The sequence below is a fragment of the Lontra canadensis genome, unplaced genomic scaffold (assembly GCF_010015895.1).
Source record: "Lontra canadensis isolate GAN:19392208 unplaced genomic scaffold, GSC_riverotter_1.0 scaffold54, whole genome shotgun sequence".
In the NCBI taxonomy this organism is placed as follows: domain Eukaryota; kingdom Metazoa; phylum Chordata; class Mammalia; order Carnivora; family Mustelidae; genus Lontra; species Lontra canadensis.
The window spans coordinates 4,278,873-4,296,182 of record NW_022631048.1 but is presented as its reverse complement, the minus strand read 5'-3'; the positions used below and the strand labels follow the sequence as shown (position 1 = coordinate 4,296,182).

At 38.8% G+C, this 17,310-nt stretch overlaps 2 protein-coding genes across 2 annotated transcripts; one reads left to right on the top strand and one right to left on the bottom strand.

Moving 5' to 3' along the window:
- Positions 1-658: 658 nt before the first annotated feature.
- Positions 659-5,925, bottom strand: MRPL32 (mitochondrial ribosomal protein L32). Its single transcript, XM_032874974.1, has 3 exons — positions 5,775-5,925; positions 4,190-4,371; positions 659-1,742 (listed from the first exon to the last, which is right to left on the bottom strand). Exons 1-3 carry the CDS (start codon positions 5,902-5,904, stop codon positions 1,488-1,490), a joined length of 567 nt encoding a protein of 188 aa, XP_032730865.1. The 5' UTR covers positions 5,905-5,925; the 3' UTR covers positions 659-1,487.
- A 138-nt stretch (positions 5,926-6,063) lies between these two features.
- On the top strand, positions 6,064-16,965 carry PSMA2 (proteasome 20S subunit alpha 2). Its single transcript, XM_032874972.1, has 8 exons — positions 6,064-6,187; positions 9,825-9,901; positions 10,618-10,750; positions 12,363-12,485; positions 13,225-13,306; positions 14,835-14,908; positions 16,000-16,057; positions 16,144-16,965. The coding sequence occupies exons 1-8, from the start codon at positions 6,147-6,149 to the stop codon at positions 16,258-16,260; spliced, it is 705 nt and encodes a 234-aa protein (XP_032730863.1). The 5' UTR covers positions 6,064-6,146; the 3' UTR covers positions 16,261-16,965.
- The last annotated feature ends 345 nt before the right edge of the window (positions 16,966-17,310 follow it).

Genomic DNA, 17,310 nt, shown 5'->3' with positions numbered 1-17,310 from the left:
GGAAGTTTTAAGGATTGTTTTTATGACATTATTCTTCACCACAGTACTGGTCTATACTATACCTGATGTAACTGATTCATTTTACTTTTAGGAATACTAACATGGGTTACTCCATCACAGAATCATCACTATGAAGTCCCACGGGAGAAATGGCCCTCAGGTTTTAGTACCAGGATAGTTGTGTATTTCTGGAACATGGGTCTTACCTTGCAAAGATTTATTCGTACAGGTTCTTTCAAAGGAAAGAAAACTTGAGTTGAATTCACTGCCTGTTTCCAAAAAGTATTCAGGCTAATGTGGCATGCATTTTACTTAAATCTATCTCTAGGCTTTATATTATTTTACCTACTACTGATTTTCCATTTAACTGTAATTCCCTTACTCATCTCAGAATGTGTGTGGTTTTTTTTTTTTAAAGATTTGTTTTAGAGAGACAGTTGGCATGCACAAGTTGGGGGAGGGGCACAGGGAGAGAATCTTAAGCAGATGCCCCACTGAGCAGGAGCCTGATGCGGGGCTCCATCTCAGGACCCTGAGATCCTGACCTGCGCCTAAACTAAGACTCGGACGCTTGACCAACTGCGCCACCCAGGTGCCCCTCACAGTGTGTTTTAATAACTTATTTCACTTTTTTATTTTTTTAAAATGTGGCAGGAAACACATAAAATAGCAACCTTCAGGTTCAGGATAGATACATGAAAGGGGCAGGGAAAGGGAAATTTGAAATGAATTATATTAAGTTAAAAAGGCCATTGCTACAAAGAGATAAGATGACAGGATGAAAAATAAACTAAAAGGTATGTACATGTTCAGTATACCAGTGAATTTACTCACATCCCCTTCTAAAAATCTCTCCCCAAACTATAAGATACAAATCTCGTGAGCCATCTAAGGAATTCTCAAAGTCATTTTGATTTAGTGTAAAATGTGAAGAGCTATTTCTAAGTAAATTAACATCACACATCCCATATAAAATGGATTTCACCAAAGGCAATTTTAATTTGCTAAAACAAAACAAAACTAAACAGAACAAACCTCCTCTTACTGCCATCTTAGAAAAACAATACCCAAAATTCAAATAACCTATTTCCAGGTGTTACTTAAATGAAAGTATCTGTTTGTTTTTGTGTAAGAAAAACCACTGGCAAACAAACCAAATCAGAACCAAAACACGTAATTCTTGCAAGGAATTTTGAATCATTTGTTTTTATTTTCCTGTATTGGAAATTTTACATTTACTTAAAACCTTACAATGTAACAGAAACAGACATGTTAGTCCATTGTGCCTCTGTATAAACAAATATTTTTAAAGTTTACTCCTGGTATTTTCTTCAAATTGCCCACACAAAACTAACTGCTTTGAGAGAACGTTTTAAACTAGACTGGTAATTTAAAAACAAGTGCAAACTAATGTGAAAACAAAGAATTTTCCTCTCTTTCAGGCTAAATGTTTTGTATGAAGTTATCCTCTTCCAACACCTTTGGTCTTAATTCTGGGTGAACCAGGACGGTCGCTTCCTGTCTCGTTCAAGGATTCTCTTACCACGATCTTGTTCAGATGGTACCTCTCCTGCGTACAGCACCACAGTCTCCACAGAAGGAGCCTTAAAAGGGCCACCTTCTAGTTTCCCCATCTGTCTTCTGATTTCTGCAGTCTCCTTGCACACCTTTTCATAGCAATAGCCACAAAGGACGTGCTTCAGTTTCAGGTGACCACATTCAGGACAAACATCAATATTGTTCTTTAAAAAAAAACAACAACAGAAACGTATTTTAAGAAGAGACCTAATACCGCACATGTAACCAGACAGGAATGATCCTTCACTTGAACTTTATTGAACTGTTCATGTCGCATAAGGTCATATACCAGTTCAACCTCATTTTTTTTTTTTTTTTTAAGTAGGCTCCATGCACATCGCAGAGCCCAACATGGGGCTTGAACTCATGGCCCCGAGACCAAGACCTGAGAAGAGATCAAGAACTGGACATGCAACTGAGCCACCCAGGTGCCCCTCAATGCCGCTTTAATAGGGGAACTGAGCACAAACAAATTTGAATTAATAGAGAAAGTGGGACTAGAACTCAGGTCTACCAACTATGAAGCTGGTACATTTTCACTTAAACACAGCAGCCATATTATGTAAAATGATACTCTATTCCCCCATCTTCAAATACGGAACATCTAAAGGAGTCCTTCAACACAATGGGGGACCCAGACAGGCACCACTGTAAAAAGAGACCAAGGGAAAGGGAACTCATTTTATACCCCCCTGGGGAAAACAAGATGACAAACATTATAGTTGGCTTCCCCTAATGTATCAGTGTAACTTAAATTTCTGTATGAAGCCTCTGGTGTACTACAGTATATGGTATAACAGTTGGTATATGGCCTAATTTTTCCTTTTATGAATAACACTGATTATTCCTTAATGTAAAACTCCCTTCTTATGCTACAATTTGATAATGAGTTTTTACACTCAACTTCAATAATACAATTATAATCTCTGAAGAAATGTTTTCAATGTGCTCTAAAGGTAGATTTGCAGTAGAAAAGAAAAACTGTAAATGGGAGCATCAAAGCAATTCCAAGCACTTCATAAAATTAACATATAAACGTTTGTGAGGCAATGACAAAGAAGAGTTTCACTTTCTGAAAGGAGTAAAGAATCTTGCAAATGACTTGCCTCACCAACTTCTCATTTTCCTTGCTACACTGGACACTGGATTGCATGTCTAATTGGAGGTATGGGAGTGATACCCAGTCGGAGCTCTCTTCCTGATCAAAGTACCAGCATAATATACTATGTGTAGCCAGAAGCAATTCAGTGAAAAAAATGAGTCCACAGGGGACTAGTCTTTTCCCTCAGAATAAATGCAGTGAGGGAATTCATGGAACAGCTTACTCTCATTCCAAAATTATAAATTCTCTCAATCAAACTGTATGTATTATTGCTTTAACGACATACTTTTCAGCCCCAGACTTTAAGTCCAGTTCCAAACGTGACTCAGTAATACTTTTTGGCTTAAGTTCTAAGGGCATGGTTTAATAGTGAATGTTGGAAGTTTATGAAAGTCCACTCTCTGTTCTCGAGTTTCATCTGCCCTGTGCTCTTGCTGTGGAATGTCATGGCGCAAACAGTAACTCAGACCATGACTGTTAAAAGCATGAGTTAACAAATCAAAGGTAACAAACAATGTAATTTTTGTTTACTAGATCAATGAAGAGTATATCCACGGGGGCAGGGAGAAGGGGGAATGGGTATGGCCACCTGGAATTGTCTGAGGACAGGAACACACCAGAAAGATTCAAGAGAAGAATGTGAGTTCAAAAAAATCAGAATTTGGGGCGCCTGAGTGGCTCAGTGGGTAAGACTCTGCCTTCGGCTCAGGTCATGATCTCAGAGTCCTGGGATCGAGCCCCACATCAGGCTCTCTGCTCAGTAAGGAGCCTGCTTCCCCCCTCTCTCTGCCTGTCTCTCTGCCTACTTGTGATCTCTCTCTCTCTCTCTGTCAAATAAATAAAATCTTAAAAAAAAAAAAAAAAAGAATCAGACTGCCTTGGCTCACATCCTGGCTCTACCACTTAATAGTTGTTTGTGACTACAGGCAAATTCTTTTTGCCTCAGTTTCTTCAATCCTAAAAATAAGCAAAGCTATATATACTTTGTAGGGCTATTGTGAGGATTTGGTAAGATAATTCACATAAAGCACTTAGACACATTAGGAGCACTAAATAGATAACAGCTATTTTTATGACCAACCTAATGATTATCTTTCACAGTATTTTATTTGTCACAGTGAAGGACAGAATAAACATGTAAGGGTTAGTAAAACCTGAGATCCAATATACCTACTGCTTCTGAATTTAATTTTAGACTCTGCTATGATTAAGATGTTTACCAACATATGACTCCAAATCACCAGCTCCTAACAAAAGTCACATAGGTTTTTCATAAACCCAGTCTTTCATCCAGACTCCAAACTCTCTCCTTGACTGTGGTCCTAACATTTAGGCTACAGGACAGTAGACATATAAACATACACAATGAGAAAGCTGTATTTTATTTAGGCCAGAGGAAAGTACATGTATAAGCTCTAAGAATTACTTACTCATAGGCCATATAAGTACTAAGAGGAGATGCACTGGAAGATGTGAGAGAAAGCACACCCACCAAAATCAACGTATTACCTTAACTTTAATAAGTTTCTGAGGGTTTCTTCTCCTACAGCGGTTAACTTCAATGCTGCGTCTGTTCTTCGGAGCTGCCATCCAAAAGATACTATCTGAAAGGCTGGGAATCTCCTTACTTCCGTTGGTATCATTTGCTGGTTCTGTAAATACAGCTGGACCTTGGATTGCTAATGCTGGCCCTACAAAAACAAAATGTGGAAATAAAGAATAGATTTCTAGTTTCTAAATGACTCTACATATCATTCTCTTAACAACAATGATATGGCAAGACATATATAAAATTTAGAACACTACGAATCAACAGACATTAAACAGAAGCCTTAGCTATTAAATACACTAAAATTCAAACATAATGCAATTTTAAACAACGTGAATAGAGTTTTTTTCTTAGAGGCACCTGCTGAAATGAATCAGTACAATTTTACCAAGAATTTCTCACTTTCTGAAATATAGAACTCAGGGGTTTAGTAGTAAACATGAATGAATCACTCAGACTCTCCACATTCTACTTGGTAAGCAGTTCCTATTTTACAAGTAAATCTAAGCTTGAGGTTCCCCAAATATATTTCTAACTTGCATTCAAATAACTGCATCATGGCCCCTTTTTATTATATTCCAACTGAGTTACTTCCTTTGTCATATAGTTTGGTAGGCCCTTGAAGTCACTTAGTTCTTCATAGCATTTGGTTGCGGTCTGTTCTCTAAAGAAAAGAACTAGCTCACCATTCTGCATGATATTTACTTATGTGACTATCAACGTTTCAGTTGTTTTTCTACGTTGCTTATAAAATCAAAGAGATTCCTTTATCCTTTCCCTGCTATTCCTCAGACTTGGAAGAGGTCTTTTGATTTTGGTTTTAGGAACTCTTAAAAAGATACAAAGCTGTCTAACATTTAGCAACTGGTATTCCTTTCTAACAGATCTCAAAGTATTGCAAACCAGAGCTCAGTGGTTAACAGCACAGGCTCTGCCGGCCTGTGTGACCTTGGGCCTTTATGAGCCTGCTCCTTCCGCTGAAAAGTGGTGATCCCTAACGGGATGGTGTGGAGACTTCCCAGAAGCACCGGTAGGCTTTGGCTTACGGTGGGCTCTCCGTTCAGACTCCCTGGGCAATATATCGGGACACCTTAGAAATAAGCGTAGAATGTAAATGAGAAAGTAATGAAAATTTTAACATCCAAGATACTTCTAACTAAAATTCGTTGCCGAGGAAAACACAGGGACCAGCAGGATTCAGCTGCAGAGCTCAAACACCACAAAGGAGGACAAACTGCTTTAGGGGGTTGGAGCACTGAGATGGAAACAGGATCTAGATAGTGGCGACCCCGATCTAAGCGAACAAACTTCGATTACATTCTGTGTATGAATGGGACAATCAGACGATTTTTTTCTGTTTTTCGGGGTTGGGGGAGGCAAAACCAACTTCTTCTACTTTCCAAGTAAGGAATTATCCCGGACAACGTCTCCTACTGGCCGCGACGGATCAAAACGCGGGAGGAAAGCGAAATACAAGCTGTGCCCCCAAAGCTGCCTGGGGTCCCCTCATCCGATCTCTCCTCCACGGCGGCCTTCCTTACGTACCCCACGGAGGACTGGGTAAACCTGGCCCGGTCTGCTGAAGTTTCCGCTGTAGCAGTTCCCAACAGCTCCGGAGGAGTCCCCGGGCGGCCGGCCACGGCGGAAAAATGAGCACCAGCATGGCCGACGCCATCTTCCTCGCCGCCCGAAGACCACTCCCACCTGACTGCTGCTTTCCGCGCCGCCTCGAGCATGCGTACAGACGCAGAGTCTAGCAAACCTGACTGCTAGAACTACATCGCCCAGCATGTCCCTGGAGCGGCTCTGACTCTCCTCCAATCAGAGAGAGAGAAAGGAAGGAGCGGGGAGGGGAAATGAAAAGAAACTGGCTCCAGTGCGCATGTGTGCGGATGTGCTTTGGCACTCCAGGTAAAGATGGCGGAGCGCGGTTACAGCTTTTCGCTGACTACATTCAGGTATGGAAGGGGCTCCCAAAGTCCTCCGCGGAACCGGGGTTGTAGGAGTTCCCTCTGCTCGGATTTTTCCGTCCTAGTCTCTGGCTTGAGGCTTCCGGGGGGCCCAGTGGGAAATAGGAATGGAAATGCGACTTTGCAAAGTCATTTTCTTGGCCCGCCCGCGGCCTGGGAACAGCGGTGCCGGGAAGCCGCGGGAACGCGGGTTTGGGGATCGAGGGCGACCTTGGGGCTGCGGGCGGCTGAGGTCCTCAACCAGGGATTTACTTTCACTTTGAAGACTGGCGAATAAGGCAGTTTTGGATTAGCTGCCTCCGGGTGTCCCGTTCGGAACTCAGGATTTCCTTCCTGACCCAAGTAGGCCTGATTGGGGAGCTTCTGGACCTTGGCATCTTGGTCCAGTGTTTGGGGTCCCTTTTTTCTTTTCGGAAAACCTCATCGTTACAGTTTGGTCTGAGTCTTAGTCTCCGTTTGGTACTTCGAAATCTCTTCCCGCTTTCGGTTTCTTCCCTGCCCCGGTTAGAAGTTTAAGGACTAAAAATGAAAGCGCGAATCTCTCTGTCCCCCAATGTTCGTGGGCCCCAGGCTAGTAGGCTGCATTTCCGTTTTGGCGATTTTGGGGGTGGGGGGAGGATATGTATACTTTACAAAAAACTGTAGGCTTTTCTATTTTAGGACGAGGGATTAATAATAGTATACTTATCAAAATATAGTTGAGATAAACTATTGTTCTAGATGTAAGAAAACCATCAGCCAAGGGTTTAATAAATCGACCCGGGAATGATTTAGTTTGACCATTTTCTTAGGGATCAGTAATCTTCCATTTAGTTGAAATGTTCTATCTGACAGCTAGCCGAAGGCAAGCGGGATCCAACTTGTTGAGTACTTTCTGTGTGGGTGCAATTTAACCTACTCCACTTCTTTCTACTACCCTGTGTGATAAATGTTAGTTCAACATCTTAACTGATGAACTAACCACAGGTCGAGCAAATCAAAACTTGTCTGAGGTCATAGATGAGTAGCTGAGTTCATGTTAAAACTGGGTTCTTTCCAATGACAAAATTAATACAGTTTCTATTACTGTATGGTGTCTTTTTAAAATACTAAAATAGTTTCCATACCCTTGGTAGTTTTCAATAATAAATGATTTTTTTAAGCCTTTGTAACCATATACAATGATAGAGAACAATATTTGCTAAATAATCACTGTTCATATTTGTGAACAAAGCAAACTTGGTTCTTTAAGAAAGTATAATCTTTAGAATAAGTGGAGCTGAAACAAAACATCAGGGGCTGGATCCATCTGTAATAATTTATTAAAATAAACTTGTTTTTTAACATAATAGTTCAACTCTTAGACTGGAATTTTTGTTTCTAGGCTGTTTTACTAAGAATTAAACTATTAATGGTGGAAGTTATGAGGCTATAATATAGGATGAAAAGGTGTTCTTGTGGATTACATTCATTTGAGAATATTGACAATGAGTAAACCGTGTCTACTAATTAGTGTCTGCTAATGAATTCTGAATAAAATTTTTCTTTACTCAGAAATTTTTATTGAAAGAGAGTAAAAAAGGAAACATAACTGTAGATTGGATAGTCGGGACAAGGCACTGCGTGTGGGGGTGAATTTGTTAGACCATAGGTGAGAAAAGCCAATTATTTGAAGACATAGGGGTAGAGAGACCCATGGACAGAGGAAAGAGGATATGTGAAAGTCCTGAAGTTGGGGAAAAGCTTGAATTACAGGAATTGAAACTAAGGCCAGTGTGCTAGAGTATGGTGGGCAATGAGTTAGCGTGTGTAGGACCACTCTTGCAGAGCCCTGTAGGCCAGAATAAGAAGTTTGTATTTTAAATGAACCAGGAAGTTGCAGAACTTAAGTGAGAGGTGATGTACAATGGTATCTCTGGCTAGGGAGACTGAAGTAAGGGTAGAAAAGAGGAAAACTAGGTAGAAGTCAGTTATCCCAGGTAGAGATGCCGGTACTTTGGAATGGGCCAGTGGCATGACTGACTAAAAAGATGGTTGATGGCTCAGTGAGCTCATAGACTGGTAAGCTTTCATATAGGAAGATGCAGTGCTAGATGTATATGCAGGTGACTGTGGGAACAGAGAGAAGGTATATTTAAGTTTACGTGAGGCTTTAAAATGTTCTCCAGGAGTATTTGAGCTAGATATTGAACAACTGAAAACCGGGTGGATCCAGTGAATCATGATATGTTTATGGAAATAGTGACTAATAAAGTAAAACATGTACAGCCTGATTTTAAAAATTTGAATACCTATTGATGTTATTTCACTCAAGTTAGCTAATTTTGTCATTTAAGAGTTTTTAAACTGCCACACCTTGGCTTATTCCGTACATAGGTTTAGTTGTGTCTCTGCTAGCCAAATGATTGTGAGTCCTGGTACTAGGTTATATGTTAGCATACTGACCGAACTCCGTTTCTTCACACTTTGTTGAGGAAGACAAACATTGTAAGAATAATTTTAAGCATGATGACTCCTAGCCAGAGGGGAAGTGTGGGACATCATAGGCATATGTGTATGCGACTCAACCTGGTCTGAATGGTCAGGATAGCTTCTCTAAGAACATGGCATTTCTACTGAAGATTGAAGGCGGACCAGGAGAGAGTTCACCAGAGGAAGGCGAAATGCATTCCAGGCAGAGATGTTAGCTTGTCAAAGGGGTTTTTGAGTTCTGAGACTAGTCTGTGTGTCTGGAACAAAGTTGAGAATTGAGTGACAGAGTATCCATAATTTTATGAAGATGAAATAAAAGACCTTCTGAAACTCAAGGTTTTATTTTCATTAGTAGACTGGAGATATGGACCAAGCTGTGTCATTCAAGACAAATTACTTTCACTCAAAACCTTTTTCTTTATCTGTAAAATTAGGTTAGTCTGCAAATTTGTGATGTTTTAACTCATCAACTGGATTGAAACAAAGTATGATCTTAAAAGCCAGTTCAGGGCTAGTATTTGGCTGTGAAACCCATGGAATCAGATATGTTACATATCATCAGCTCATAGCTTCGCCAAATAGCCTTGTATAGAAAATATTTTGTCATGGGTGATAACTAGGTCTTATATCTTAGGCCATGCCTACCTTATAAAATGTGTAAATCTACCCATACAAAATATATGCTGTTGCATGGTATTGAACAAACACAGATGTGCTAATTACATGACTATTTGGTATTTACTTATTGCTAATTTTGTGCCAGGAACAAAAGGCATCACTTCATTTAATCTTCATAACGGTCTTTTGAAATAGGTATTGTCCCGTTATCCCCACTTTATGGATGTGAAAACTGAGGCACAGTGGGGTTAAGTAATTTGAAGTCACAAGGTTGGGAAGTGGTAAAAGGCAACAGTAATGATGGCTGTTGCTTTGAGAGGCAGACAAGAAAGCGGGGTTGCGGGGGGCGGGGAGGAAAAATAAGTGCTTCACTATGGATATGTTCAAGTTGCCTGGTAAACTCAGTTTCTGTACAGCTTTATAATGTGAAAGCTCAGCTGTTCTTTGGTATTTGGTTAATGAATTTGTCCCATATATCTGCCCTCTCTCAGAGATGTTTATATTATACATATTTGAGGATATGTGAATTTAGCAAATATCTTTGTTTCTTTTTAAGCCCATCTGGTAAACTTGTCCAGATTGAATATGCCTTGGCTGCTGTAGCTGGAGGAGCCCCTTCAGTAGGAATTAAAGGTAATTAAATGTTTCATTTATTTCAGATGCCTGTTAATAGTTATTCTAAAGTTTTTTTTGGAATTAATTAGTAATTAATACAAATAAATAGCTAGGGCAGCATAGTTTTTAACAGTTCTTTCTCTTGATTTACAGTATTTTGAAGTTTAAAAAAACTAATAAGCCAGTAAGTCTAAGAAGATGATTAAAATTTTTTTTTTCAAAATAAATGTAGCTCCTTTATCTCTCAGTTGTAATAACCCACAAATGATCTTTCCCATTGAGAAAACTGAGTATTCTTTTGCTTTTCCACTAATTATAGATGGTTTTTATCCTTTTCTGTTATTTAGAAAAAGTTAATGATAAAACTTAATCTAAAGATATCCTTTTTTTCTTTTAAAACCTGTATCATTGATTACATTTCAAATTATAAGAACAGTAGCCAAGTAGGCAGAAGTCCGTTATTTTAAAATGTGTGGACCCTTAGGTGTCCTGGAATACTTTAAGAGATGTTGGGTAATGCATTTAGCTTTAGGAATTCCTTATACAGTGTAGATGACCAGTGAGGGAAAAATGGATTTACCATTTCTTAGGTGATTTTAATATAGAAGAGAGAGGTTTTACAAATAAAAGGAAATAAAGGAGTTTGGGTGAATTGCATCCATAATTAGAAAACTATTGAAGCAGAGTCTTTAAGTGATTAAACCTTTAGCGCCTTTTTTTTTTTTTTTTTAAAGCTGCAAATGGTGTGGTGTTAGCAACCGAGAAGAAACAGAAATCCATTCTGTATGATGAGCGAAGTGTACACAAAGTGGAACCAATTACCAAGCATATAGGCCTGGTGTATAGCGGCATGGGCCCAGATTACAGGTACTTTTACACTGTTGTTTATTTCACCATTTTATGAACTGTTTGTAATTTGTACCTTGAGAAAAATCAAGGGATGTTTTTCCTTTAACCCCCCAACCCTTTATTTTTGTACTTTGTTTAGCGTCGTTGGCAGCTGACTTTAGCCTGCCTGCAGGGACCACAGTAAGGGTCGCTTTAAGGATAACTCTGTGCCACCCTGTTGTAAAAGAGGAGACCCAGTATTTCTCTTTACCTCTGTTTAGTGAGCTTTCCCTCCTGATCACAACTATCCAAGGGCTAAGCTGTTCTCTTACGCCTTTTCCAAATAAAAGTAATACAAGTTATAATAAACTGTATCTAGGAAAAGTTATCAGGCAGCAAAAGAAAACATCACCATTCAGAGTTAACCCCATTATATTTGTGTTCTTAGCAAACGGACAGAATTCTCAAAGGCCACTGAAGTGAAACATCAGGGCCTTTGCTGTATAAGAGATTGGCACATTTCACGGGGTGCCCGGGTGACTCAATGGGTTAAAGCCTCTGCTTTCGGCTCGGGTCATGATCCCGGGATGCTGGGATTGAGCCCCATGTTGGGCTCTGTGCTCAGCAGGGAGCCTGCTTCCTCCTCCTCTCTCTCTCTGCCTGCCTCTCTGCCTACTTGTGATCTCTGTCTGTCGAATAAATAAACAAAATATTTTAAAAAAGAGAGAGAGATTGGCACATTTCTGTGTTTGTCATATAACAAGCAAAGGGGGGTATTATTACTTCATTCCTGATTTTTGGGAAACAACACAGGTAGAACCAAAGTTTCACCTTAATAAATCAGAAAAAGCAGCAGTGTTGCTAGAATGTGGCCAGGCTTCACTACAGTAGATCCTGTTACCGTTGTTCGGAAGGGATGCTGCAGTGTACTGTTGGAGTACACCGAGGCAGGACCGCTGAGGGTAAACCGAGTCTTACACAGAAGGGTAACGTGCATGGTTCAGACCTGCAGTACAGGAGCAGTTTAAAGGTCCATCCTATTTGTCCTGCTAATGTATTTGATCATCATAGAGAATATTAATAATTTTTAAGAACTTAAAAATTTTCTAAAGTTATGAATACTTTCCTGCTGTTCTTAATCTCTGAAGGGTACTCTTTGAAGTGCAGTCTGTGGAAAGGATTGCGGCAGAGTGAGAAAAGTATGCCCCGAGTAGTATGTGTGCGTATATGTACGTATGTACGTACGCGTACTACCGTGTGGGCATTTGTGTGTTTTGGCTTGACTGAGATAAAAAGACAGGATGACTGCCCTCGGGAAAGGGGGCACAATCTTGAAGAAGCCATGAAGGGTGGTAAAGCTCCCATTGTGTTACTTAATCTGTTAGTGCTGAGCTGACTGGTACCCCTTGTCCCTAATTTTCTTCCCATTGTCTTACCCTTTTTCCATTTCCTGTGACTCGGCTCCTCTGTGTTGCTCTGGTGTCTTCTCGCAAATTAACTGGAATCAGATGTCAGAGCAAGACTAACTTGGAGCTGCTTGTTACTGTTACACAGCTACATGTAAGACTTGCGCTGTAGGTATATGCCTGTAGGAGAAGAGTCGTTAAATAGCCGAGGGTTAACTAAATCTTCCTTCTTCCTTGTTTGTTAGAGTACTGGTGCACAGAGCCCGGAAACTAGCTCAGCAATACTATCTCGTTTACCAAGAACCCATCCCCACAGCTCAGCTGGTGCAGAGAGTCGCTTCAGTGATGCAAGAATACACTCAGTCAGGGTGAGTTGATTTTATACTTTGAAATGTGTCAACGAATTAGAAAAAGAAACCATTTTAGAAGAGTGCATGTATTTAAGACGAGGATTTACTATTCTTGTATTTACTTAATAGAGAAAATCACTGTGATGGATATTTTGAATTTTTAATTGGGTGATCTAGAACATTAAGGAAAAAAATAGAGTGGTTTCTTGCTGTTGATATAATTTCAGAAAGCAAAGTCTAGATAATGTCTTTTGCCAGTGATGAAAATGCTTCTTTGTGGGCAGGCAGTTATTGCTGCTTCCACATTTATCTCTGCAGCCACAAACGATTGTAAGCACATGATGAAAGCAGTAACTCTAACACATCCATATTATTTTAATTCTCTGGAGTCTGGGTGTGCACGGGGATGAGGTAATATAAAGGTAGTTGCTGAAAATGTAAAGCTAGTGGAAAAGCTGCATTTTTTGAAAGTTCTCATTTTGTTAAGACACAAAATGTTACTCCACAGTTATCCCAATATTTGTGTCTCTCTATTTACCTCAATGATTTGGTTAGTGTTCCTTAGTACAATAAAGAAAATGTGTTTTGAATTGATTTGTTCAGAAGGGTATGAAGTACTTTTTAAGGAACTTACAAGTCTAATTCATTTTACCCCATGATACGCTTTATTAATACTTAAGAGTATTAATAAATCCTTACTTTAGGTCGACTTTAACACCATGAAGATGCCTAGTAATTTCATTTTTCTTTTCTTCAGTGGTGTTCGTCCATTTGGAGTGTCCCTACTAATATGTGGTTGGAATGAGGGGCGACCATATTTATTTCAGTCAGATCCGTCTGTAAGTATGATACATATTGGAGGGATTTGTTAAAGTGCTCCTTGAGCATCTAATAAAAACAATAACCACAAAAAGTTTAAAATTTAGCAGTATATCCTTTTTTCTTTTGCACTGGGGCTTTAGAACACGTGGAGTAGTGTATATTCATTTGCACATTTAAAATGTTGGTGATGCAGTCTTCTGATGAAGAGGGTCTGCCCTCTGTTTTCCTGCCTTCTCTTATTCATGAACTCCACATACTTGAAAAGATTGATTGAAATAGTAGTTACCAGATCTCTTTAAGTCAGTGGAATTTTGCTGCTTTGACAAATGTGATGAAAGGTTCGTGTCTAGAGGCCAGTGCTGTACTCCTTGCCATCTGCTTAATCCTGGGGCTGACTTGAATGTGACTTTTCCTGCACAAACACAGATGTAACTCTTGAAGCCGTTGTTCTGTAAAGTGGGTGAGTTTGTCTCCTGGAAAGCAGAAGACTGGTATCTGAGTTAGGAGGGGTTTGTAGATGCTGCTGCTACTTCACAACCATCTCATTTGCTGTGAGGAAAACCAGAAGAAAAAAGATTCATGATGAGGAACGGATCTTTCCAAGTTTGTGGCTCATTAAATAATTGCAGGTTCACTCCGTGTCAGTCTTACACTCTAACCTTATAGTCTAAAGAAGCAAAAGAAAAATATTTTGGTTGTTTATTACTTAAATGAGGAAACTTAAGTATTTTGAGAGGTCACAGTGTCTGTTACCCCATCTCTGAGCCGCTGAGGCTAAATGACAAGCCCTCTTCCTTCCCTTCCATTGGGGTAGCAGAAGCCACCATCGCTTGGATCCAGGTTCATTTTTTGCTTTTTTCTTCCCTGTTTTATCTAAAAAGCAGTTGTTTCTTTTAAAGTATGTTTGGTATGTTTCTTTCAGCATTTTGCTTGTGTGTGTGCATGTTTTTTTTTTCCAACAGATGAGGCCATATTATATACAATATATTGCTGCTTTCATTTAGCATTAGATTATGAAATACCAAAACTATGAAAATTTTTTTTAAACTATGAAATATTTTTAATGAGATACTGTCTCTTTTAAATTTATTTGGCAATAATAATAAAGATTTGCTCACCATTTTTCATACATGTATGACAGATTTTTAGAGCCCTTCAATCCCAGTAAGCTGAATAATACTTTTGCTTTTTTGCCTTAAGTTAATCTGTTTCCTTTAACCAACTTCTTCACATAAATTGTATACCGTAAATTACACCTATTCAAAGTGTACGATTTGATGAGCTTTGACGGGTATAAATACCTGAGAAAGCCGTCACCACAATCAAAATACTGACCCTCTCCATAACCTCCAGAAGTGCCTTCATGCCTCTTTGTTACTTACCTTTTGTAAAAGTAGCCTATTTTGTGACATATTCCATTGCATTCCAATATTCTGTGAATTTAGAAGTCAGAGACAGATTTATACAACTAAAAAAGAAATGGCAGGGTGATATAATAAGATTAATGATTTAAAATATGGTTTATCCTCTTCTCTTCCTCATTAGGGAGCTTACTTTGCCTGGAAAGCCACAGCAATGGGAAAGAACTATGTGAATGGGAAGACTTTCCTCGAGAAAAGGTAGGCTAACTGTAGCTAGATTTAGCAAGCTTACTTCATCGTTCTCCACTCTGTTTAAATCACTAACATGATTTTAAACACGTTTGTTTTATTACTTTGTATACAAATACTCATTTGTGTAGCCTAGTTACAAATAAACAAAAACTTCTCTTCACCCTGGCTTCCTAGTCTTCAATATATTAACTGGTAATATTATGTATTTCTTATGAACTTTTTTTTCTACATTCTTCTAGTTGTTTCCTAAATGTTGTTTCCATTTTTTATCTTGTTTCTCCTTCTACAATCTAAAAAAAATTAAAAACTCTTGGAATTGGAGTAAGAAATTTGGGAGGAAAGTTTAAATGAGTTAAGTGTTAACAGTTTACATTATAACAATTACAGAAATTGTGAAGCCAAATACCTGGTAGTAATGGTAGATTAAATATATGATATGTGTGCTTGATGAAAAGTGGAGTACTATGTAAAAATCTGTCAACTACCCTAGCACAACAACCTGCTCTTATTTCCAGCCGTATTCTGGACCGAGCATTAGTCCACCAAAGCATGTCCTGCATTTTGAATGGTAGAAGTTTGTAACTGACTAGAACCAACAGATGGACCTTCTCAGTACATTTTTCACATAATGTTAAGATGCCTAAAAATCTTAAACCTGGGATTAATTGGTAAATGTAAATAATTTTAAGATCTTTCTTAAAGCACTTTCCTTTTACATATTAATAGTCTTCAAACATTTCATATGAAATTAAAACTTAGGAGAACAAACATAGGAAATTTTAGCAAAGGTCTGACTTCTTTATTTAAAAAATTATAATATTGCCACCATATTCTGGGTATATTAAAATATTTATACTCCTGTTAGATTTTCAAGCTCCATTAGGATTGGAGGACATTAGGATTGGAGGACATTAGGATTGCATGCCAAATAATTCTTATTTGGGGACAGCTGTTGCAGTGAGTGGACTAAAAGAATCTGTAGCTTAGTATTTTTAGGAGTGTTATAGATTTTTAAAAATTCTTATGCTGCTGCTGTCAGGTTTAAATCATAATGTAAATTGTGCCATAAATCATTGTTTTTTCAAAAAATTCTTTAGATACAATGAAGACCTGGAACTTGAAGATGCCATTCATACAGCCATATTAACCCTAAAGGTTAGTATAATTTCTAACAATGGGATTTATAATGAGTTTATAATTAAGTGTAGAAAATTGACCTTTTGCCACTCCCTCTTCAATAGGAAAGCTTTGAAGGACAGATGACAGAAGACAACATAGAGGTTGGAATCTGCAATGAAGCCGGATTCAGGAGGCTCACTCCAACTGAAGTTAAGGATTACTTGGCAGCCATAGCATAATAACTGAGTGACTGAAAAATCTGGAATCTCAGATAATCCCTCTACTCAAACATGTTTAAAGTATGTTTTGTTTTGCAGACTTTTTGCATACTTATTTCTACATGGTTTAATGGACTGATGTTTTTAAAATGACACTTATAAATCATAATAAACTGTTAAATCCAACTTCTAGCTTTTTAGGAGTTAGTGAAATTTTACAATAGTTATTTCCTGCTTTTTATCACAGTTGACTTCTGGAAACTACACTGCAAAGCAGAATGGTGAAATCACTCGTTAGTCTTCATGCAGTTTTGGTTCAGTCAAATCTTGTTAGACGCCCTGCTGTCAGATGTTGTCTGTGTGTGTCAGTAAAGCAAAATGCTGGTTTTGGTAAACATCACTGCGTTCAGAGCTGGGAGAGTCTGCAGGCTTTCATGGATTCGTGAGACGACAGGAAGTATAGGTGTTTTGTAGGCACCGTTAGGTGTACGTCAGTGAAACCCCAGGACACTAAGGTTGCACTGGGGCTGTGAAGGGTGCTAGGCCAAAGAATGTCCTATAGGAAATCTGTGATACAAGTAAATAAAAAGTGGTGGACTGGTTCCTGTTGGTTTCTCCATCACAAGTAGGTAAATGTATTTAAAGGAGTCCCTTAGATTCTCCTAGACTTTTTAAACTCAAGGATGAACATAAGTGCTAGAAATAAAATCCTTAATACTTAAACATCAATGCTGTGGCTTAAGGCTCTCCCTCATTCATGTAATCTCAACCTTGGCTGTCAATTAAGACTCATAAGTAGGCAAATAATGTGACCTCTGTTTTCATTATACAGGAAGACATACTGCTTAATTTTGTTTGTTTTTAAGACATTTTTAGGATAAGAGAAATTAGTGTGGCCCACAGCACAGAATTTACGAATATCATTTTTTTTTTTTAAGATTTTATTTATTTACTTGAGAGAGAAAACATGAGTGGGGTGAAGAACAGAGGGAGAAGCTGAGCACAGAGGCCGACGCAGGCCTCGATCCTGGGACCCCTGGACCATGACCCGAGCCGAAGGCAGACACCCAA